This window comes from Pelophylax lessonae, assembly GCF_965119305.1.
Source record: "Pelophylax lessonae genome assembly, chromosome: 3".
NCBI classification, from domain to species: domain Eukaryota; kingdom Metazoa; phylum Chordata; class Amphibia; order Anura; family Ranidae; genus Pelophylax; species Pelophylax lessonae.
The window spans coordinates 550,553,976-550,578,014 of record NC_138770.1 but is presented as its reverse complement, the minus strand read 5'-3'; the positions used below and the strand labels follow the sequence as shown (position 1 = coordinate 550,578,014).

General features: G+C 47.0%; 1 protein-coding gene across 1 annotated transcript in view; it reads left to right on the top strand.

Moving 5' to 3' along the window:
* Positions 1-24,039, top strand: part of LOC309549447 (saccharopine dehydrogenase-like oxidoreductase) — a 93,172-nt gene that overhangs the window by 62,241 nt on the left and 6,892 nt on the right. The window contains exons 7-8 of the mRNA XM_082249746.1: positions 5,293-5,410; positions 18,136-18,275. Coding sequence (XP_082105872.1) covers positions 5,293-5,410; positions 18,136-18,275 — 258 coding nt within the window. The remainder of the gene's footprint in view (positions 1-5,292; positions 5,411-18,135; positions 18,276-24,039) is intronic.

Sequence of the window (24,039 nt, the reverse complement as noted above, 5' to 3'; positions counted from 1 at the left end):
CGTGTCTGAATGGACACACGGAGCTGCAGTTCTGCTCGGGAGGGGGCCAGGAGCAGCAGTGAGGGACCTGAGAAGAGGAGAAATTTGGGCCACTCTGTGCAAAGAGCGGGTAAGTATAACCTATGTGTGTTTTTAAAATTTTAAAAAAAAAAGACTTTACAATGACTTTAATGGTGTATTGAGAGTTTAGATGCCCTGTTAGGCTATTTATTGCTGTGGGTTAAGCAAAGTGTATGTATTTCCCCCCCCCGTAGCGTCATTCACAAGTCTTCTTAAAAACTCTGTTCTTTTTGATGTTTGCTGATCTGTGCTTCCTATCCATGTGCTGATGTGCAGGTTTCTGGGTATTCTAGACATTCTCTGGCTCAGGGCTCAGCATCCGGAGAATATTTTAATGATGGATGCCATGGAATGCATCTTAAAACGTACATATGACACTTAACCCCCCTCTAAATGCCCATACGTTTTTAACTGAATTCTTCTTTAATGATGCAATTTGCTAAATAAAAAAAAAAAAAAAAGGCCAGCCTGTAATTAAAATGGTAACCTGTCCTTCTTGTAGAGTGGTCAGTTGTCACTCTGTACTGAGATAAGCGATTTGAAAATCTTCTGCATGCAACACACTTCTGGAAGTGTCAGATGCTGGATTCCGCGCTGCTTGCTTAAAATGTTTTCTCTCTATCGTTCATCGACAGACGCAGCTCTGCTTAATCATAGACTATAGGGTTATGCTCCTCCCACTAGGGATAGGCACTAGGCGGAAAAAAGGCTTGTCCACGCCTATAGGGGCTGTCCCAGCCGGCATAACCCCTCAAGCTCTGCTATACTGAAACAGTTTGTTCTGCCTAGTGACAGGGATAGGACCAAGTTCCCTGCTGGGACTTCGGTCTTAGCTGTAACAGGGAAAGTTTTATTTATTTATTTTTTTCTAGTTGGTTCCTGAGGACCAAGATCCAGAGGAACTACAAGCAACAGCCGTCTGTGGTTTTCGCACTGGATAATATAGATCCTTAAGGTCTCCCAGCCTGACCTGCAAGCGTGAGCAGGTTATAGTCCAGTACTAGGCCCTTTTTTTTTTTTTTTTTTTTTTCTAAGCTTGAAGTAGAGTTGCTTCCTCTTCCTGTTTCTTTTGTGTTACCTTAGTTTTGACACTGACCAGGACTGCACGTTTTTATCTGGTAAAGTTTCTGGGGGTCCCCTGTAGGTTTACCTCTCCTGCTCTGCTATATTTAGACATTGCTCAGGTTTTTGGGGTCCACAGTAATAACGAGTCTTTAAGGGACCGTGCACAAAATAAAAAAATAAAATAAAAAAATTTTTGTTTGCAAATTGAGTCCCAGGATAAAATATCCCCTGCAGACCCCCTGGAAATGACTGCGGGACCACCTGACTTGCAGTTGCAGCCAGAGATTGCAGTTTTTCTGCAAAGCCTGATGTCAAAAGTGCAGTGGGTTTGTTCTGGTGCTGCTAACCGCAAATGTCCTCCGTCTTCCCCTCCATCTGCAGGATCTTCGGATTCTGACACCGATATGGTTGCCGCAGACGACCCTGAGGGGTCGGTGTCTTCACATTCTGACTGTGAATAGGACCTGTCCTCCTCTGCTGTTGCGCGAGAACGCGCCTTGGTGGAAAATTTGATCGTTTCTTTGCGGGAAACTCTTAAAATGGCTGATGAACCCACAGCGTCAGGTACGCAGGTGTCTTTTGGCTCTTGAAAATATCACAAATCGGGTAAAGTATTCCCTTGTCCTGACTTGTTTCACTCTATTGTGGATGAACAATGGCAACGCATTAAGCACATGCTGGTGGTGCCTAAGCGTTTTGCACGCCATTATCCCTTTGCAGAGGCAGGGGATACCAGGTAGGCTGTACCACCGAAGGTGGATTCCCCGGTGGCCAGGTTGAATAAAGCAACTCTGGTGCCGGTGGAAGAACCGCTGACCTTTTTCGGATCCCGTTGATAGATGGGTGGAATCCTTATCCCGCCATGTACATGTGGTAACGGGTCACATGGTAAAAGCTAACTTTGTGAACGTTCACGTAGCACAGACTGCTACTGAATGGGTGAAGTTGCTGAAGAGTAACTTGAAAACAACACCGCTTCCCCCTGTGGTTCTGGAACTGATGGATCAGTTGATCCAAGCCCTGGTGTTCACGTGTGATACGTCCCCGGACCTGGCCTTTTCATGGCCAGAACGTTCGCAACGGGGGTTGCTATTAGACGCCTGATATGGCTGAAATGCTGGTCAGCTAACCAAGCTTCTTAAAAAAAAAAAAGCTGTTGCTGATCTCCCTTTTACAGGGCAGAAGCTATTTGGAGCCCCTCTGGACACCTTAATCAAAGGTATCACAGGGGGTAAGAGCACTAATCTGCCCCAATCCTCCTAAAGGCAAGGTGCCGCACTCCCTTTACTGCTCATAAACTTTTTTCACGCCTCCGGGTCACAGGAAAAGGGTAAACCGTTTAGATCTTCGGGGGGGGGGGGGGGGGCGAAGAAGCCATGGCATGGTTAAGTCCAAGGGCGGCAAATCCAAGCCCCGCAGACAAGCACTCGTCTGCATGAAGGGGCTCCCTCACCCGAGTCTGGGGTGGGGGACGTCTTTGAATCGCCAGGGTTCCTGTACTTCCTTGATTCAGTACAAATGGGTTCACGAATTGATCTGTGTCGGATACAAAATCAAATTCTGGTCTTGTCCACGAGACAGGTTCTTCCCGTCCAATCTTCTATTGTCCCCAGCCAGGTTAAGGGACTTGAAAGGGGCGGTACACTTAGGGTTCAATCTGATAACGCCACGGCTGTGGCTTACATCAATCACCAGGGGGGCACCAGGAGTGTCCTGGTGGCCAAGGAGGTGGCTGAGATTCTGACTTGGGCAGAAAGATTTTTTTTTTTTCCAGCCCTCTCTGCTGTACACATCCCAGGTGTGGAAAACTGGCAGGCGGATTACCTGAGGAGTCAGGTGATGGATCAAGGGGAGTGGTCCCTACACCCGGAGGTCACCTACTGTGTGTTCGGTGGGGGACCCTGGAGGTTGATTTTTGCCTCCCGCCTCAACAAGAAGGTGCAGAGATTTGTAGCCAGGTCTCGCGACCCTCTGGCCAACGCCACAGACTCCCTGGTGGCTCCATGGGGTCAGTATCGGCTGATTTATGCATTTCCCCCGTTAAAACTTCTGCCGCGTCTTCTGCGCAGGATATAGGTGGAAAACATTCCGGTCATTCTGGTGGCTCCAGAATGGCCTAGTCGGTCTTGGTACGCAGACCTCATAAGATTGGCCACCGGTACCCCTTGGAAGCTCCCTTTCAGGGAAGATCTGTTGTTTCAAGGTCCGATATTCCATCCTACTTTACAGTCGCTGGCTTTAACGATATGGCCATTGAAAGTCAGGTGTCGAGAGATAGGGGGCTCTCTGTGTCTGTAATCCCCACTCTCTTGAAGGCTAGGAAGTCGAATTCTCGAAAGATTTATCATCGCACGTGGAAATCGTACATTTCATGGTGCGAATCGCTGAAAGTGCACCCTCGCTTTTCTTCTATCGCCAGGGTTTTGGGTTTTCTACAGAAAGGGGTTGAACAGCGGTTGGCCTTGGGTACTATCAAAGCCCAAGTTTTGGCCTTGGCTATCTATTTTCAATGCCCGTTAGCCACGCATGCCCTTATCTGGACTTTTATTCAAGGTGTGTGCCATTTGGCGCCTCCGCGGTGATCCCCGTTAGTCATGGGATCTCAATTTGGTGCGGTCTGTTCTTCAAAAGCCGCCTCCTGAGAAAATTCAGGAGATTTTGCTGCTTGCTATTTGTTTCAGAAGGTTGCCTTCTTGGTGGCGATCACTTCTGCCCGCAGAGTATCTAAATTGGTGGCGTTGTCTTGCTGCTCACCTTATCTGGTGGTTCACAGAGATAAGGTGGCACTTGGAACTAATCAGTCGTTTCTTCCTAAGGTGGTTTCTGATTTTCATTTAAATGAAGACATTGTGCTGCCTTCCCTTTTAACCTAAACCTCAGCATCCTAAGGAGTATGCTTTACATTCTTTGAATGTGGTCCGGGCTATCAGGGTTTACTTGGACCACTGCGTCCTTCAGAAAATCGGACGCTCTTTTTGTCCTTACGAATGGGCCTTGTAAGGGACTGGCTGTGTCTGCTGCAAACATTTCCAGATGGATCAGATAGACGGTGGTACAGGCCTATTCACTGAAGGGTCAAAATCCTCCTTTTCAAGTGAAGGCGCATTCTACTAGAGCGCTGAGTGCCTCCTGGGCTTTTTGCCATCAGGCATCGGTGCAACAAGTTTGCAAGGCAGCAACTTGGTTGTCTGTGCATACCTTTTACAAAATTCTACAAGGTAGATGTGCTGGCAACAGCTGATGCTTCTTTTCGCCGCAAGGTTTTGCAGGCTGCAGTTTGAGAGAACCCCCTTTTTTTTTGGTTTCTGTTTGAGGGTTTGTTCCGGGGGAGCTCCTGTTTCTGGTTGAGCTGTTTTACTTGGTTGGCTACATTTGGCCATTGGGGCATTCAGGTTTTTTGTTCCGGTCTTGTTCCCACCCCTCATGTTTTTACTGCTTTGGGGACATCCCTATAGTCTATGATTAAGCAGAGCTACGTTTGTAGACGAACGATAGAGAGAACTGGATTGTTTTTAGAACTTACCGTAAAATCCTTTTGTCTGAAGTTCAACAGACCAGCACCCACCCCTCTACTTTGAGTTATGGGGTCTTTTTCTGTCACTGCTTGCAACACAACTGCATGAGTATAGCAGAGCCTGAGGGGTTATGTCGGCTGGGACAGCCCCTATAGGCGTGGACAAGCCTTTTTTCCTGCCAAGTGCCTATCCCTAGTGGGAGGAGCATAACCCTATATTCTATTATTAAGCAGAGCTGCGTCTGCCAAACCTCAAAGAAAAGGATTTTATGGTAAGTTCTTTCATAAAATCCAGTTTTTACCAAGTTTTGATCTGTAGTAGATCCACGTTGACACCTGTTTGTTATGTGCGTTGGTGTACTATGACAATATTCATTGAGAACAACACTCCAGTGCACCTTCACAAAACTATGTTGCAGTGCACATCAACATGCAGTAACAAACTAATGTGTTGCAGTATGCTAGTAACAATGCTGCAAGTCTAATTTATGGTCTGTTGTGGTGCATTAGCAGCTCATTTAAGTAAATGACTTAACACTTGATTTCATTTCTGGTTTTGTAGTATACAGTTAGTGCATATGGTTATACATTAAGTACAGCTGAAAAGTTCAACATACAAATCAGACGTTTTAATGTGAGTTCTCTGGTTTCAGAGGTGCAGTATTTTACAGCAATGAAGTAAAAGAGTATGGAATTCCTTTCTTGGGAGCTGATGCAGCCGTTGTTAGAAGGACCCAGCGATACCTGCATGAGAGCCTGCAGGAAACGCCTGTGAGTTGTCACTTTGCATATCTGTATATGTTTAAAATGTATTATAAACACCGGAAAATCATTTGTGTAAGTGTGTTTTTTCAGTTGTAGTGAAATAGATTGTGTATAAATTTTGCATACTTGCCTGAATCCAGTGGCAAGTCTGCTGCAGGCTTTATATCCTGCAGTCAAAAAAAAATCATTTCTACTGAAGAAAAACCATCTATTTCATTTTAAGAGACATGTGGGGAAAAAAAAACAAATAGAATAAACATCCATGCTCGCCTATGTGGCTGAAACATCCAATGTTTCAGCTGTCCCCTGCCGGCTCTAAGACTGGGAACTGGGTGATCACATGCCCATTGATCGCTCAGTTTTCTGTCTTCACTGAGCAGAGAGAGGTGGCTGTCAGTCAACGGCTTTCTGCTTTGCCCATGCAGTGCTCATTGGAGCCCCAGGCTGAGTAGGGGGCGGGAGCGACTGAATTAGGCTCTCAGCTGCACTCGGAGAGGCTGAGCCAGCCGCTGGTCAGGCATCTGGGTGGATCCTGACCTTAGTCAGAGTTCTTCCAGAGCCTGGGACTGGCTTTACAACATCAGTAGGCCAGTGCATAAATAAGTGCACTTCTGTGACCCACAAAAGTATGGTAAAAAAAAAAAAAGCTTAGGCCATACTTTAAGGTACTACCTTTTATTTCTAGCAAAGAATTGTGGGTAGACCTACTTAGGCTGGTTTTCTCTGCACTTCTGGTCCTTGTTTTTTTTTTTTTTTTTTTTTTTGGCTTTCCTCCTTCTGCTCTAACAGGTTTTTCTTACGGTCTCGTTCACACCGTACGTGCATTAAAAACTCCCAGATTTGACTTGCCTGGGCTTGTTCACACCATGTGCAGAGACGTGTGTATTTGTATATATATGTGTGTGTGTGTATGTATGCATGTATGTGTATATATAATAAATATATATATATATATATAGTATGTGTGTATATATGTATATAATATATAGCACTACTCCCATGGGAGCTGCTGAGTGTGGGTTACCATTAGCAACAGCAGAACATTCTGACATATTTCCAAGTGTTTTTACCTCCTACAAGGACCTGTCCAGTTTCTTTGGTTTTTACAGTGCCTTGCGAAGGTTTTCAGCCCCCTTAAACTTGCAACCTTTTGCCACATTTCAGGGTTCAAACGTAAAGATATAAAACTGTGTAATTTTTTGTGAAGAATCAAGTGGGACACAATCATGAAGTGGAACGAAATTTATTGGATATTTCAAACTTTGTTAAATAAAAAACTGAAAAATTGGGCGTGCAAAATGATTCAGCCCCTTTACTTTGTGCAGCAAACTCTCTCCAGAAGTTCAATGAGGATCTCTGAATGATCCAATGTTGACCTAAATGACTAATGATGATAAATAGAATCCACCTGTGTGTAATCAAGTCTCCGTATAAATGCACCTGCACTGTGATAGTCCCGTTTAAAGAGCAGGGAGCATCATGAAGAACAAGGAACACACCAGGCAGGTCCGAGATACTGTTGTGGAGAAGTTTAAAGCTGATTTGGATACAAAAAGATTTCCCAAGCTTTAAACATCCCAAGGAGCACTGTGCAAGCGATAATATTGAAATGGAAGGAGTATCAGACCACTGCAAATCTACGAAGACCTGGCCGTCCCTCTAAACTTTCAGCTCATACAAGGAGAAGACTGATCAGAGATGCAGCCAAGAGGCCCATGATCACTCTGGATGAACTGCAGAGATCTACAGCTTAGGTGGGAGACTCTGTCCATAGGACAACAATCAGTCGTATACTGCACAAATCTGGCCTTTATGGAAGAGTGGCAAGAAAGCCATTTCTTAAAGATATCCATAAAAAGTGTAGTTTAAAGTTTGCCACAAGCCATCTGGGAGACACACCAAACATGTGGAAGGTGCTCTGGTCAGATCAAACCAAAATCAAACTTTTTGGCAACAATGCAAAACGTTATGTTTGGCGTAGAAGCAACACAGCTCATCACCCTGAACACACCATCCCCACTGTCAAACATGGTGGTGGCAGCATCATGGTTTGGGCCTGCTTTTCTTCAGCAGGGATAGGGAAGATGGATGGAGCCAAATACAGGACCATTCTGGAAGAAAACCTGATGGAGTCTGCAAAAGACCTGAGACTGGGACGGAGATTTGTCTTTCAACAAGACAATGATCAAAACCTAAAGCAAAATCTACAATGGAATGGTTCACAAATAAACATATCCAGGTGTTAGAATGGCCAAGTCAAAGTCCAGACCTGAATCCAATCGAGAATCTGTGGAAAGAACTGAAAACTGCTGTTCACAAACGCTCTCCAACCTCACTGAGCTCGAGCTGTTTTGCAAGGAGGAATGGGCAAAAATTTCAGTCTCTCGATGTGTAAAACTGATAGACATACCCCAAGCGACTTACAGCTGTAATCGCAGCAAAAGGTTGATGCTACAAATTATTCACTTAAGGGGGCTGAATAATTTATCACACCCAATTTTTCAGTTTATTTGTTTAAAGTTTGAAATATCCAATAAATTTCGTTCCACTTCCATTATTGTGTCCCACTTGTTGACGATTCACAAAAAATTAGTTTTATATCTTTGTTTGAAGCCTGAAATGTGGCAAAAGGTCAAAGTTCAAGGGGGCGGAATACTTTTGCAAGGCACTGTATGTTTTATTAAGAACTTGGATAGGAGAAGGGATGAGTGGGATACTCCAACTGAACTGAACTGTGCACAATAGGCAGGGAAGATCTGGAAAATTGCTGATTAACGCTGGTTAAATGCTGAATCACCCTAGTTAACGCTATGTTGAGCTTGTCACGGCTAGGCCGCTGGTTCACTTTGCCCTTGGCTGTGAAAGAGTCCTTAAAGGTTCCTGAGGTAGCTAATTATTAAGGTAGACTGTATTGCTGAGACTTCAGGGCCGCTAATCTTCAGGGCTTGACAACTTGGCACCCCCTTTACTGTATCACTCTGGGTTAGCTGGCTCCTTGATCCACTTGACCCCTCTGGAGTGGTCCCCTCTCTTAGGCAGACCCCTGGGCAGATGCTTAAGTACTTGCGACACTGTTTTTTTCCAGAAGTAGTCTGCCCAGCAGCTCCACTTGGTCAGCGCACAGGATCCTTCTGCAGCACAGCTCAACCCCTGGTCCCTAGGCCGACTGCCTGGACCATCTTCCTCACTTCAGCAGGAGGAGAGACAGCCGTCCACCTCCTCCTGGGTCTTTGCTCCCACCAAAAGACACCCTGTCACATGCCCCCTTCGGATTTATTTCCAATCCCAGGATGCATTGCAGCAATGCCCACCGACTGGGACAGTCATAAACCCTGGTGTGCTATTGGCTAGGTTTCCTCCACTGTCCAACACGGTCCCTCATTGGATACGGTGGGGAGACTCCCCAGACTCAATGGGTCACACCTGGAAGCATGTGACAGGCTAACTAACAGATCAGACCCTCCTAATAAGCAGACAGGGCCATTCTATGCTTTACCTAGCACCAACCTAGGAGGTCTCCCTCTGCCTCTCCCTCTCCCCCACCTGCAGTTTAGTTTTGTGCAACAGTTCACAAAAAGGATATTTGGGAACAGGAGAAAGTACAGAGAAGGGCAACCAAACTGATAAGCGACATGAAGGAGCTCTGCTATAAGTAACGATTAGCTGAACTGAATTCTCTCTTGAGAATAGGAGATTAGGGGGGATTTGATAAACATGTTAAAAATACATAAGTGGCCCATATAGTGAACTTGGTGTTGAGTTATTTGCTTTAAGGTTGTCACGGAGGACAAGGGGGCACTCTTGATATCTGAAGGAAAATATTTAATTCTCCAAATACAGAGGTTTCTTCACAGTAAGAGCATTGAAAATGTGGGCTAGACTTCCTCTAGAGCTGGTTCTGGTCAACTCTCAGTAGATTGTTTCAGCCACTTTCCGACCATCTACCACAGATATACTGTGGCAGGCTGGCTCGGCTGCGCAAACCGACGTATGGATATGTCGGTTCTCGGGAGTGCTCCTGGGGACGCGCGCCTGCCTGCCCCCATTGGGAAGTGGGGAAGACTATCTATGGGACCGGCGGCCGCGATCGCTTCCTGCTGAGAAAGAACGGCGGTCTGCTAGTGAAAACGTAGCAGACCGTTCTCTCTGGCATGAACACAGCCTTTGATCCTCCTATTTAAGATCACAGGTCTCTGTGTTGATTTCAGAAGTACCTCCCCCATACAGTTAGAAAACACTCCTCTAGGCTCACACCTAACCCTTTCAACACCCCTGGTTTAACCCCTTCCCTGCCAGTGTCGTCATTACTGTAACAGTGCATATTTCTCTGAGTCCTCTGAAAGTCGCCGCCAGCTCATTCAGTCTTCACCAATGGGTATTGACCTCTTATCCATAGGAGCAAGCTAGGCATAAGACTTGTTAAAAACAAAGTAATTTACATAGACACACCTATAGGGGCTGTACCACTGGTCCAATACCCCCCTGCTATCAGCATTCCCAACTCAGTTTGTCTTCTGCCTAGTTAGGAGTAAGATGGGCTCTCCCTGTTTTGGGGCTACAGTCTCAGCCTTCTATTTTATTACGTTTATTTCATGCTAAGTGTTTTTTTCTAGCACTACTAGCTTTTTATTTGTTCCTGCGCCTAGTTAGCCGGATTTTCAGAAGACTACTGCGTTTCCGGAGCTGGGAGTCGGACTGGCCGTCCTGGTGCTCCAGGAATCCCAGCCCGCCATCGAACGTTTAGCAGCCTATGCGTACGACCTGTCCCTGTCCTTAGGGACGAAAGCCCGCGAGGTGGCCACCTCACTTGGACGTCTCAACCGCGGTTTCGTGCGTTGCTAGAGTCCTGCGTTTTTTGACTGACGGCACCCCCACCACCTGGGGTGGGAGGCTTCCCGTCGATGAGAGGCGCCCACACCATCTGGTACGGTAAGTACGTTCTGTGTGGGGCCTCTGTCTGGGGATGGCAGTCTGCTTGGTCTGTGGTATCCCCTCATGTCTGTGGCTCGCCTTACTCCCGATCCCTGCGGGGGCTCTACCGCATCTAGGACGCTATGTGGGGGTCCCTACCCTGGGTGACACTGTTGTGGCTGTGTTTAGGTGCAGACATGCATAGGCGCCCTGCTGCGGTGTAAAAAACCGTGGGTCCGCCATTTTAGGTGTGGGCAGCTGCTTATCTTCACTATGGGCACTTCCTGCAGCTCTCTATGTAGTGTGTTTTGGCGCCTTCGGGCGCCATCTTGCATGTGGCAATTTGTTTCTTCTGTGCACGTGTCGGCGGCCTTTTTCCGGAGCCTCCCATTGCTTTCTATGGGCAATCATTTTCCCTTAGCCTAAGTCCTGTTCAGCCTCATGCGGTGTGACATCACTTCCTCTCTCATACAGAGGAGATCGTCAGCCAGCGTGGTAACACTTGTGGGGGTCTGTTCTTGCTGTTTTGTGGGGAATATCTCTGGCTATCAGCTTTATTCCTGCCTGAGGGAGTCTATCAGTGTAGTCCTTAATAGCGGTGTGTTGCGGTGGGATCGCCGTGTGATTTTAAAGGGCCAGCGCCAAAAAAAAAAATTCTTTTATGGAGTCCCAGGACAGCAAATTTCCCCCAGCTTTGGTGGATGATTCAGGCTCCTCTGAATCATCTACACTTACTGCTGCACTTGCGACTTTAGCGTCCAAGGTGGATCTTTGATGGCTGAATGGGATTCTAGGAAAAGGCCTAGGTTTTCTCACTCTTCTGATTCTGAGTCTGACATGGTTGCCGTAGATGGTGTACCCCTGGAGGGGTCTCATTCCTCCCAGTCTGAAGGGGAGGCAGAGGACGAGGAGGGGGATGATTCCCCCACTGGGACGGCCAGAGAACGCACTGCTAGGTCTGCGCTGATTACTGCTGTGAAAGATGCACTACATTTGGAGGATGAACCCAACCCTCCGGGTTAACGGTCCTCTTTTGGGACCCGCAGATCCCAAAAAGCGGCGCAGGTGTTTCCTTGCCCCGCTGAGTTTCACAAGACGGTGAATGAACAATGTCACAAAGACAACACTGTCTACCCCTTCATCTTATAAATTTAATGTCCTATTTCTTGTTGCCTTTACTATGCTTAGTAATAAGAGGTCTGCTGTATCTTTGCTCTTTCACTGAGTAATCATCAGTAAAATCAAATGTTCTCTCCTTTCCATCTCCCGAGTAAAGAACATCCTCATAATCCTAGCTGTGACAATCTGGAGTACCCTGGCTTTACTAATAGGTTTACAGCCCTTTCATCTCCTTAAAGTATTTTATTGATTTTGGTCATAAGGGCTGCATACAGCTTTTGCAAATCATCAGTCCATCTAGCAGGTGATGATGCACACTGCTAGTTGGTCTTTTAATGCATTAATTTCTGCTTCTGTCTTCTTCCTCCTTTGTGTTTCCGCATAGAGAGCATGAAGTGAGTTCTAGCCATTAAAACGCCACAACTGTCTTCCCTGTTTTATTTAAACTAAAGTGCTCAAGGATAAAGTCAGGTCTGCAGACCTTGTCCAAAAATCATATCATGGGAAAATAATAATTTGCTAATTCCCTAGCAAGAGCATCCACTAACTGTCTCTGGCCCAAACAGGTAGGTTGTACAACCCCTCCCGGTCACCAAGCACCTCTTTGGATTTGCTCTTCCTGAACAGTTTATGCAGCATTTTTTTTTGCACAAGCAACAGAAAAACTGGATTTTTGTACTTAGAGTAAAATCCTTTTCTCTGAAGTTCATTGACAGACGCAGCTCCATATCTTCTTAGACCATTGGATTATGCTCCTCCCATCAGGAATGGGACACTAGGCAGGAAAAATTGACCACGCCTATGGGGCTGTCCGTGCAGGCATAACCCCACACACTCTGCTACAGCCCTTAAGTTCATTGCAAGCAGTGTTTAAAAGACAAAAAAAAAACATTTCACTCACAAGTAGAGGGGTGGGTGCTGCGTCTGTCAATGAACTTCAGAGAAAAGGATTTTACTGGAAGTACAAAAATCCAGTTTTCGCTATCATTCATTGACAGACGCAGCTCCATATCATCCTTAGACCATTGGGACATCCCAAAGCAGTATATGCATGAGGGGTGGGAAACAACGCAAAGAAGAACGTAATTCCCCCAAAGGCTAAAATTGGCCAACCAGGTAACATGGAGCTCACCTAGAAAAACATACACCCTCAAAGAGACCAAACAAAAAGGTTATCTTTTAAACAGCAGCCTGCAAAACCTTGCGGCCAAAAGAGGCATCTGAAGATGCCAAAACATCAACTTTGTAGAATTTTGTGAACGTATGCACAGACGACCAGGTTGCCGTTATGTAAACTTGTATTACTGACGCCTGATGGCAAAAAGCCCAAGGGGCACTCAGTGGCCTAGCAGAAGTTGCCTTCACAGGGAAAGGAGGAACCTGACCCTTCAGTGAATAAGCCTGAACAACCTTCTGCCTGATCCATCTGGATATGATCGCAGCAAATTCTTAACGAGGTCCCTCGGTAAGGACAAAAAGAGCATCTGATTTTCTGAAAGACTCAGTGGCCGCCAGGAAACCCTGATGGCCCGAACCACATCCAAAGAATGCAAAGCAATTTCCTTGGGATGCTTGGGACAAAATGAAGGCAGCACAATGTCTTCATTCAAATGAAAATCCGAAACCACCTTAGGAAGAAACGGCTGATTAGGTCAGAGTACCACCTTATCTTCGTGGCCCACCAAATAAGGTAAGCGGCAGGACAACGCTGCCAATTCAGAGACACTGCAGGCAGAAGTGATGGCCACCAAAAAGGCAACCTTCTGAGACAAAGCAGAGAAATCTCCCCAATGTTCTCAAAAGAAGGCTTTTGAAGAACAGATAATACCAAATTCAGATCCCACAGAGGTAGCAGGGATCGTCTCTGGGGATCCATATAGTGCACTCCCTGAATGAAAGTGCGAATCAAGGCATGTGTAGCTAACGAGCGTTGAAAATATATAGCCGAAGCCCACACTTGGCCTCTGATAGTGCCCAAAGCCAACCGCTGTTCAACCCCTTTTTGCAGAAAGGCCAAAACCCTAGCTACTGAAAACAAGCTAGGGTGCACCTGCAGTGATTCACACCATGAAATGTACGATGATGGATCTTCCTGGAAGTCGACTTCCTGACCTTCAATAGTGTAGGAATCGGAGTCAGAAAGACCTCTATCTCTCAACACCTGTTTTTAACAGCCATGCCATTAAAGCCAGCGACTGTAAAGCAGGATGGAAGATCGGCTCTTGAGACAGCAGATCCTCCCTGAGAGGAAATCTCCAAGGAGCATCAGCGACCAACCTTACCAGGTCTGCGTACCAAGACCTGCGAGGCCAGTTTAGGGCCACCAGAATGACCGAAATCCCTTCCACCTCCATCCTGTGTAGAAGCCTCCGGAGGAAAGGCATAAATCAGCCGATACCGACCCCCACATGGAGCCACCAGTGCGTCTGTGGCGTCAGCCAGAGGATCCCGAAACCTGGCTACGAACCTCTGAACCTTCCTGTTGAGACGAGAAGCAAATGGATTGACCTCGGGTGTCCCCACTGGACACACAGGAGATAAAACACCTCTGGGTGTAGGGACCATTCACCTTGATCCAACTCCTAACGACTCAGCAGAGAGGGCTGGAACAAACTTTTCCGCCCAAGCCAGAATCTCGGCCACCTCCCTGGCCACCAAGACACTCTTGGTGCCCCCCTGATTGATGTAAGCCACAGCTGTGGCATTGTCTGATTTTAATCCAAACCTGACAATCTGACGATTCGTCAATTGGCTCAGACAAAGCTTTATTGCTCTGAGCTCCAAATCATTGGTTGGTAGTTTTGACTCTTCTACTGTCCAGGTTCCCTGGGCACAGAGCTTTCCCAGCACCCTGCCCCAGCCTGACAGGCTGGCGTCCTTGGTCACCACCATCCAAAACAACGGCAGGAATGACTTGCCCTGGCATAGTGCTGGCGACTGAAGCCACCACAACAGAGCAGACTTTGTGTTGTGGCTCAACCAAATCAAATTGTCCAAGGACTTCAGGTCCTTGTTCAATTTGACAAGAATCTCACTTTGTAAAGGTCTTGTGTGGAACTGAGCAAATGGAACCACCTTGAAAATTGATACCATCAAACCCATAGGCCTGCATGCAAAACCGCAGAGAGGACAGATTGTTTGCCAACAGCAACCGAATCACCCCTTGCAACTTCTGCAGCTTGTCCAGAGGAAGAAAGACCCTCGCCAAAGCGGAATCCAGAGTCAGGCCCAGATAATCCAGTCTCGATGAAGGCATCAGGGTGGATTTCTCAAAATTGATATTCCACCCGAACTCTTGCAGGGTTCTGACAGTGATCGACAAATTGCCCAAGAGGGCTGAATGAGAGTCCGCTCTCCAATAGGAGGTTGTCCAGATACCCCAGTACCACAATCCCCCGTTGGCGCAGCAATGACAACACCGGGGCCAGTACCATGGTAAAAACCCTGGGGGCAGAGGCAAGACCAAAGGGTAACGCCATGAATTGATGATGCTGCTCTGCTATGGCGACGCAAAAAAACTGCTGATGCCCAGTGTAGATAGGGATGTGTAGATAAGGGTCCTTGATATCTATGGAGGCCAAGAAGTCTCCCTGGTGTAGGGACGCCACTACCATGCAGGTGGATTCCATCCAAAAATTCTGTACCCGCACAAATAATTTCAGAGCCTTGAGATCCAGGATTGGACGCACCTTGCCCTCTTTTCTGGGCACAGTGAACAAGTTTCAAAACCCTTGAAAGCATTCCTGAGAGGGAACCGCCCTGTGTGCAAGCAGATCTTGCACCGCCTCTCTCAGATCCCTTAACCGGTCTGCAGATAGATGAAGATTGGATGGGAAGAACCTGTCCAAAGGTCAAGACCGGAATTGGATCTTGTACCCTGATCGGATCAGTTCATGAACCCATTAGTCCTGAATCAAGGAAGTCCATGGTTCCGGAAAGAAGTGAAGTCCCCTGCCCCCCCCGCCCCAGAAGCGGGTGAGGGCGCCCCTTCATGCAGACGAGGATTTGTCTGCAGAACCGGACTGGCTAGTTTTTGATTTAACTAACCATGGCTTCTTGGAACCCCCAGAAGACCTTTAACGTCTTTCCTTTCTCTTGCGACCCGGAGGTACGAAAAAGTCGCCTATGAGCAGTGAAGGAAGGCCCCCGTCTATGATGTGGTGCCTTGCTCGAAGAGGATTGAGGGAGAAGAGTACTCTTCCCACCCGTAAGACCTTTGATCAGTTCATCCAGAGAGGATCCAAACAACCTCTCTCCCATAAAGGAAAGATCAGTTAAGGCCTTCTTGGAAGCCTGGGCCGCCGACCAGCTTTTTAACCACACCATGCGTCTAATGGCAATCCCCACTGCAGACACCCTGGCCACTAGGGGGGCGCATCCAAGAACGCATCACACATGAACACAAGAGCTTGAGCCATCTGGTCCAGGAGTTCAATCAGCACCGGGGGGAGCTGTTCAGATTCTAAGTTCCCCTTAAGTAGCTTCACCCATGTAGTGACCGTCTGTGACACCAGAATGTTCACAAAGTTTGGTTTTAATATGGAACCCTCCACCCGTCTATCCACGGGGTCTGTAAAGGCCGGAGATTCCTCTACCAGAACCACAGTAGACTTATTCAATCTGGAAACTGGGTGATCCACCTTTTGGTGGCACGGTCCATCGAGTGGAAACTGCCTCCGCAAAGGGAAAACGGCGTTTAAAGCGCTTGGGCAACACTAGCATGTGCTTGATGCGCTGCCATTGTTAACAATTGTCAAAAAGCTCCGGACAAGGAACTCCTTGCCTGACTTCTGGGCTCTGCGGGAGCCAAAAGACACCTGCGTACCTGACGCTGTAGATTCATCTGCCGTTTTTAACGTTTCTTGCACGGAAACTGAGTGCTTCCACCAATGCGCGTTCCCACGCGGCGGCTGAAGAGGACAGGTCCTCTTCACCGTCAGAATGCGAGGACACCGATCCATCAGGATGGGGAGCATCCATGGCGGCCATATCTGCCTCAGAATCTGAGGATCCCACCGATGGAGGTGAAGGCAGCGGATGTTTGCGGCTATCAATACTCTTGAACACAAAATCTACATTTGACACCAGGCTTTCCAAGACTGCTATAAAAGCAGACAGGGACCGCGACCCAGAGGGTCCCATAGCAGCACAGAGGGGGTCTGTAGGTGAAACATTGTCCTGGGACTCCTATTTTTCACTGATTTTAAAATAATGCAGTGTCACTTTAAAAAGATTGCAAAATCGCGATCCCACCGCCAAACTAGCAGTATCACAAATCCCAATCCAGTACAATCTGATGGCAGAGTGAGTAAGAACCTACAGGGGACCCCAAAAACATTACCCAACCGCTCAGGAGGCTTGCTTGAACGTTCTGTGAAACAAAGTAAAAAAACTATCTGACGCAGGAAATAGAAAAAAATGCCTGGGTCATTGCTAGATCAAATGTGCCATGCCTGCTGCCTGTCCAGCGATCTGGACTACAAGAAAATGGCCGCCCCATGCATTCGCATGTGTAACTAACAGAAAATGGCTGCCCATACATTGTCAATGGAAAATGAGCACGAATCTACAGCAAAATGGTGGCCCCCCTACAGTGCGCCATGTGGTCTCCCGGATGGGGGGGGTCCCAGAAAGTGCCATCAGTAGGTCCTTAACAAAAGAACCCCCCCCCCGCAGGAACGGCGCAGTGGCAGTAATATTACCATCCCCCAAGGTAGGAACCTACTAGGGGAAGGGGGGAATAACTGGGGGGGCCTGGTATGTCTGAGATGCCAGGGAAACCGAGGGTCCGACCATTCCCGGGAGGGGGCCCACATCCACTCCCAAGACTGCCAGAGGATTGGGGGGGACAGCATTATTCACCATACCACAGTACCAGGTGGGCGCCACACCGAACAGACCACCTCCCACCCGGGGTGGGGGTGCTGCCAGCCAGGGGGTACGTTACGACTCAGGGTGTTCCAGGTCGTCATGTCCCAGTGAGACTGTGCACTCGCAGGCTCGTCCCCATCCATTGAGGCTCTGTCGCGCGTTTTTTACCGCGATTTTACCACGATTTTTGTGCAGGCGTTTTTAGATTGAATAGAAACCAATGGAAAACGCCTGTAATCTGCCCAAAAAGAAGCTCATGTGTTTTTTTGAGCTTTGGGCGTTTTGCTCACAGCGTCAAAACGCTCAGATGTGAACAGGGGCCATTGAAATGAATAGGATTTGTCTTGTTGGGCGTTTTGAGAGCTGATCCTAGAGCAGAAAAACTCCCCAATAACGCCCCAAAACGCTTACATGTGAACGGAGCCTAAGGATCTAGATTATCCAGCCTGAAACCTCAGCCGGCTGTTTATAGTTCTCCAGGAACTCTAACTAGTAAATAAAAATTGTATATAACAAAAATTTCCCTTTTTTACATAGCCAAGACCAAAGTCCCAGCAGGGAACTAGATCCTACTCCTAAACTAGGCAGAAACCAACTAAGGGCTGTAGCAGAGTGTGTGGGGTTATGCTTGCAGAGACCGCCCCATAGGCGTGGTAAACCTTTTTCCAGCCTTGTGTCCTATTCCTGATGGGAGGAGCATAACCCAATGGTCTAAGAAGATATGGAGCTGCGTCTGTCAATGAACGTTAGAGAAATACTTCATAACACAGGTTGGTCTGTTGTATGTATTGGTTGAAGGACCAACTGTTTTTTTCTGTTTCCCCCTCTAGGTGCAGTATGGTGCCTATGTAGCAGTGGGTGGGATCACTTCAGTCATCACACTGATGTTTGCAGGGTTCCTTTTCCTACTTTTCACAAAGTTCAGCTTTGGACGCAAACTTCTGATACGAGTAAGTGTTTTTTCCTTGTTGTCAGTGCCTAGTTAAGTGTGTGTGTGTGTGTGTTTGTGGGTTTTTTTACAAGATGTCCGAAAAAAAGGCTAGCTGATCTGTAGCAACGAGCCAGATTCTGGGAGTATTGGAAAAAAGTGCATAATCTCTGTAGCGAAAAACGCTTGTCTTTTTGAGGATGCCACCTCAGAAATTGTCAGAGGTAATCGTCATAATGCTATGGGATTTTTTGGGAAGGTAGGAAAGATCTGGCCTTGTATGCAGGGTGCTGATAGATCCCAAAAAATAATAGTGAATTCAGTGCTTTTCACTTCTGTTACTTGGGATCCCAAGAGTAATCTGTCCACCTCGTTTGTGTGTGTGTATAACACTCACACACACACGTGTGTGTGCCCTAGCTGGCTGTTCAGAGTAGTAATGTTTTAAAGGAGAAGTGGAAAAACTTAGTGGTTGTTAGGTTACTTGCATGACTTTCTATAATACTGTTTCCTAAGCCGGTGTGCCTCTGTCTGTGTTTTAAAAAAAAAAAAAATGCTGTGTATACCTGATTTCAGTGTGCTGCTCGGTGATCATGTGACCGTCCGGGTCTCTCTCCTCTCCCCATCTGACAGCTGAAGGAGGGGTGGGCCTGAGATTCCCCTGCTGACGTCCCTCGGGAGGAGAGGGGGGGGGGGGAGAGAGCCGGCCAGTCACGTGATGGCCGAGCAGCACACTGAAATCAGGTATTCACAGCATTTTTTTTATAAAACACAGAGGCACACAGGATTAGGAAACAGGATTATATAACCTATATTAACCGTTATTTATTTGAGCAGCAGGAGGGGCAGGTGAGCCATGACACAGAGCTGACAGTGAGGAGAACAGAGGCACGTACACTGACCATGGTGTCAGGGCTCAGCAGCCATGATTTACTGTGATCAGTTTAGAGGGTAGAAACTGGCCGGATCAGCCAGGTTTTTTAGGTGATTCAGTGGGCCAAATGACACAGCACGAGCACTGTGCTGTTATACACATGCTTTATGGGAACAGGATCAATTTTTATTTGTTTAAGGTAACAAACACTAAGTGATATTCCAGCGAAAACCTTTTTCTAGTTTTGCATAGTTGAAACTAAGGTTTTTTTTTTTTTGTTTTTTTTTATTGCGGTCTTTGTTCTAAGCCAGGAAGTTTAATTCCTCCTCACGTTGGGTTTATTTATTTCCCTTTTTGTTTTTCTAGAACAGGAAGTGAGGGGAGGTGGGGAAAAAATTAACTTGCCGTTTCTAACCACTCGCTGCCTACTTCGGGTTTGGGGCGCGCTGTGTGATTGTACACAGCGGGATCCTGTCTGCAAGTCCTAGCCAATGATTCACGGTCATGACATGCAACACGAAGCTCTGTACAGAGGGAGCAATCGTGGTGTTTCTTGAGAAAATTAGAGATCAGTTAGTAAAAGCAGCACACTTTACACGTGGTTAGGCACATAACCCCTTGATCATCCTAGATGTTAACCCTCTCCCGGTCAGTGTCACTAGTCCAGTCAGTGTATAGTATTCCAGGCCCGGACTGGCCATAGGGGCTAACACAGGTCGCGGCTGCTCACCTTCTGCTATGCAGCCATGCCTGTGACTCCTCCAGCGACTACAGTGTAAGTGGAAATTCTGCAGACTCTAAAGGGGTGTGGGCTTTGCAGACTCTGATGTAAGGGAGTGGGAGGGGCTGGACATCTGCGCTGTGATAAGGGGGGGGGGGCGTGCATGTTTGCAAGGGGCATCAAGTTTGGGAGCTGTGATTGCTAGGGGCATTGGAATATAAAGAGACACTGTGATATAAAGGGAACTGCACTGTAGAGCTGCATGATTCAGGAAAAAATTTGAATCACAATTTTCTTAGAATAAAGATCCCTATTCTCTCATGATTCTGAAGAACTTTTTTATTTGAAAGATTTACAACCTCTGAGCATTAGGTTATCAAACACGATGGCAATAAAATAGACCCGATACTCTTTGCTCCAATCAAATTTAAAGAAATGTAATGAAAATGTAATGTGTAAAGAAATTGAAAAAAAAAAAAATTACCATTTAAAGCAGAGTTCCACCTTTTTGGAAAGTATTTTTCACTAAACATACCCCCGGGACAGTCAGGGCTAGTACATTCCACAATGGATAGCCTCTGAACTGTCCCAGGTCGCACTTACCTTTTAGAAGAAATACTTACCTTGAAAATGTCTTGTCCTCTCAGGTGTGGGCAGCTGAAGCCAGCGCATCCTCTTTGTCCCAGAATGCACCGGCCCCGCTCATCATGTCTGGTGCATGCGCGTCATTCCTGGCATGCCCAGAAGCGGTTTAGCAGGGAATGACGCGCCTGCACCGGAAGTGACGAGCGGGGCCGGTGCAGGCGCATTGATTCCTGGGAGCGATGATGTTCAGCTCCCAGGAATCATTGCAAGGTGCGGGCCGCGGCCGTAGAGGGAGGAAGAGGAAGAAAAGGCAAGTATATTTTATTCTAAAACAAGGTGTGTAAACAAAAAAAAAAAAAAAAAAATCGTGATTATCCATTTCTTTTTCAGGTGACACTGAGCAAGCGGATGGGGCAAAGTGACTTTGAGGGTGGAACTCTGCTTTAAAGCGGAGTTCCGGGCACAAAAACAATATTTTTTTTTTGTGCCCGTCCGCTAGTTCAGCCTAACCTGAAAAGGAATTGGATAGTTAGATTTTTTTTTTTTTTTTCAAAACTCACCTTGTAATTGACGATCGTAAATACTCACCTCAGGGTACTTCCTCCCTCGGAGCCGCGGCTCACCTCGTCACTTCCTGCGCTGCGATGATTCCTGGGAGCTAAACATCATCGCTCCCAGGAATCAATGCGCCGGCACCGGCCCCGCTCGTCACTTCCGCCGCGCCGGAAGTGACGAGAGGGGCCGGTGCGGCGCATTCTGGAAAAGAAGACGCGGAAGAAGACGCAGAAGAGGACCGTGCCGGCTTAAGCTGCCCACAAGAGAGATGGAAACGCTGTGGAAGAAATTTTATAAGTAAGTATTTCTTCTAAAAGGTAAGTACGAACCGGGACAGATCAGAGGCTAGCCATTGTGGAATGTGCTAGCCCTGACTGTCCCGGGGGTATGTTCATTAAAAAATGACATCTGTGCCCGGAACTCCGCTTTAAGTTATTAGGGTCTTTTTTTTTGTACTTACCATTACTGATACTGCAACTTTTTTGTTTACACTTCAGCTGTCAGCAATGGTACAAAGCAAGCATTGAAAAGTTTATTTTACAAATTAAATAAATGTATTTATTTTTTTTTTAATTTTGCGCGTTTTTCAATGTGAAATGTGTAAAAATATTAATGAACAAAGCAAACAAAAAAAAAAAGTTTTAATTATCAATAGTTTTATAAAATGTAAAAAAAAATAAAAATTGTCAGGATAATTAAAAATAAAGAATATGGAGTCAATAAGGCTAATTACAGTAAATTAAGGGTTAATGGGGAGCTAAACAGAGGAACAATTTAACAAAATAAAAAAAAAATGGATTTTTCTCTTTCGTTCATTGACACAGCTCCTGTCCTTCTTGACCATTGGGTCATACTGCCCCTACAGAAGTAGGACACTAGGCAGTGTCCTTCTGGCTACACCCATGGGCAGTCCCAGGGGGTATACTATACTCCCTCTCCCTACTATAGTCACTCAGTTTTTTTTTTCTGCCTTGTAGGGTGTAAGGACCTAGTTCCTTGCTGGGATCTTTGGTCCTGGCAAAAAAATTTAAGATATAAAATATTTTCCTCCTGGATTTTTCCTGAGATCTACATTCAACTGCCAGACTGGGCGACAAGCTGGATAATCTAGATCCAGTGGTCACCCCAGTCTGGCCAGCGAGCGTGCGCAGGCCTCAGCTCTGTGCTAGGAAAGTCGTGACATAGCCCCACTGAATGGGGGCTGGCCCTGCGAGGTAAACGTCTCACAAAATCACATATGACCTGGCCGCGACCTGAGTGAGTCCCAGCATTCCTCCTGGCAGACGCCCCCCCATTTTGATGGAGAGGAGGATCTGCCTGGAGTGGTGCCCACCTGGTTCCTGGAATGGTGAGTAGCTGTCCCCCCTCTACCCCTGCAGGTTTTTGGAGTGGACGTGGGCCCCCCGGGGTCCCCTCCTTCCCACAGGCACACCCCCCTTAAGTCCCTCATCCTGACCCCAACCCCCCCCCCCCCCCCACATACGCTGGGATTGTATTTGGTGTGGTCAACTTCATGGGGTTGGGGGGCAGGACGCTACTGGCGATGGGGGAGGTGCGTGGCCGGACGATCGATTGTGCGGGGGGGGGCTTTACCTGGTGGGGGCTCCTGCCCGGGCCCCCCATCCTGCCTGGATCTGTCCTGAGCCCTGGTCCCCCCCATTCTGGGTCCCTATATGCCTTGTGGCGCCGCCATTTTGTTGTAGCCTGTGTTTCTTTACACTGAGGCGATTTTTGTGTAGTACAGCGAAAAGTTTGGCTACATTTTGATTTTTCAGAAGTCTGCCCTGGCTCGTCCGCAAAGCTGGACTCTTTGGGTCTGACTGGACTCCGGCCATAGCCAGAGTGCTCCTTCCTCTGTACACACTCCAGAAATTGCAGGCAGCAATTCGCCTCCTGCTGTCCAACAAATGGTCATCCATCCGGACTTGCTTACGGGTGCTGGGCCTGACGGTGTCTACCAGTTTGCGCAGTTCCATATGAGGTCCCTGCAAAAGGAGATTCTGACCAAATGGGACAAGACTCAGCAGCCTCTAGACAATTGGAGTCGGGGTACGAAGGAGTCCTTGATATGGTGGCTTCGCTCTCCGGCACTTCAGCTGGGAAAATCCTTCCTTCCCTTGTATTGGACAGTGGTCAGCACGAATGCCAGCCTGGCCTGTACGACCTTAAACACACCTCCAAAACGACCACTGCCTTGCTAAAGAAGCTGAGGGTAAAGGTGATCGACTGGCCAACCATGTCTCCAGACCTAAACCTTTAGGCATCCTCAAATAAAAGGTGGAGGAGTGCAAGGTCTCTAAAATCCACCAGCTCCATGATGTAATCGGAGTGGAAGAGGACTCCAGTGGCAACCTATGAAGCTCTGGTGACCTCCATGCCCAAGAGGGTTAAGGCAGTTCTGGAAAATAATGGTGGCCATTCAAAATATTGACACTTTGGCCCAATTTGGACATTTTCACTTAGGGGTGTACTCATTTTTGTTACCAGCATTAATGGCCGTGTGTTGAGTTATTTTGAGGGGACAGCAAATTTGCACGGTTATACAAGCTGTACACTCACTACTTAACATTGTAGCAAAGTGTCATATCTTCAGGCCCCTTTCACACTTGTGCGACTTCAAAGTCGCACGATTTTACTGCGACTTTGCGGCCACTATTTTGATGCGAGTTTGACTGGGCTTGAATTGTCTTTTCCTCAAAACGCATCAAAATCATGCTAAAGTAGTACAGGGACTACTTTGAAGTCGGTGTGACTTCAAGTCGCACAGATATGAATGGGACTCATTGGAAATAATGAACGACTTGTCATGTGATTTTGCAAGCCAAATCGCATGACGAGTCGCAAAAGTGTGAAAGGGGCCTTAGTGTTGTCACATGAAAAGATATAATAAAATATTTACAAAAATGTGAGGGTGTACTCACTTTTGTGAGATACTGTATAGTGTGTGTGTGTGTGTGTGTGTGTGTGTGTGTGTCTGTTCTGTAAAAAAAAAAAGTGGTCTACATTTCACTTTTTGTTTTTCCATTATCTTCACAGTACCCCAAATGTTGTTTTCCTGGTAAAGGTTATTT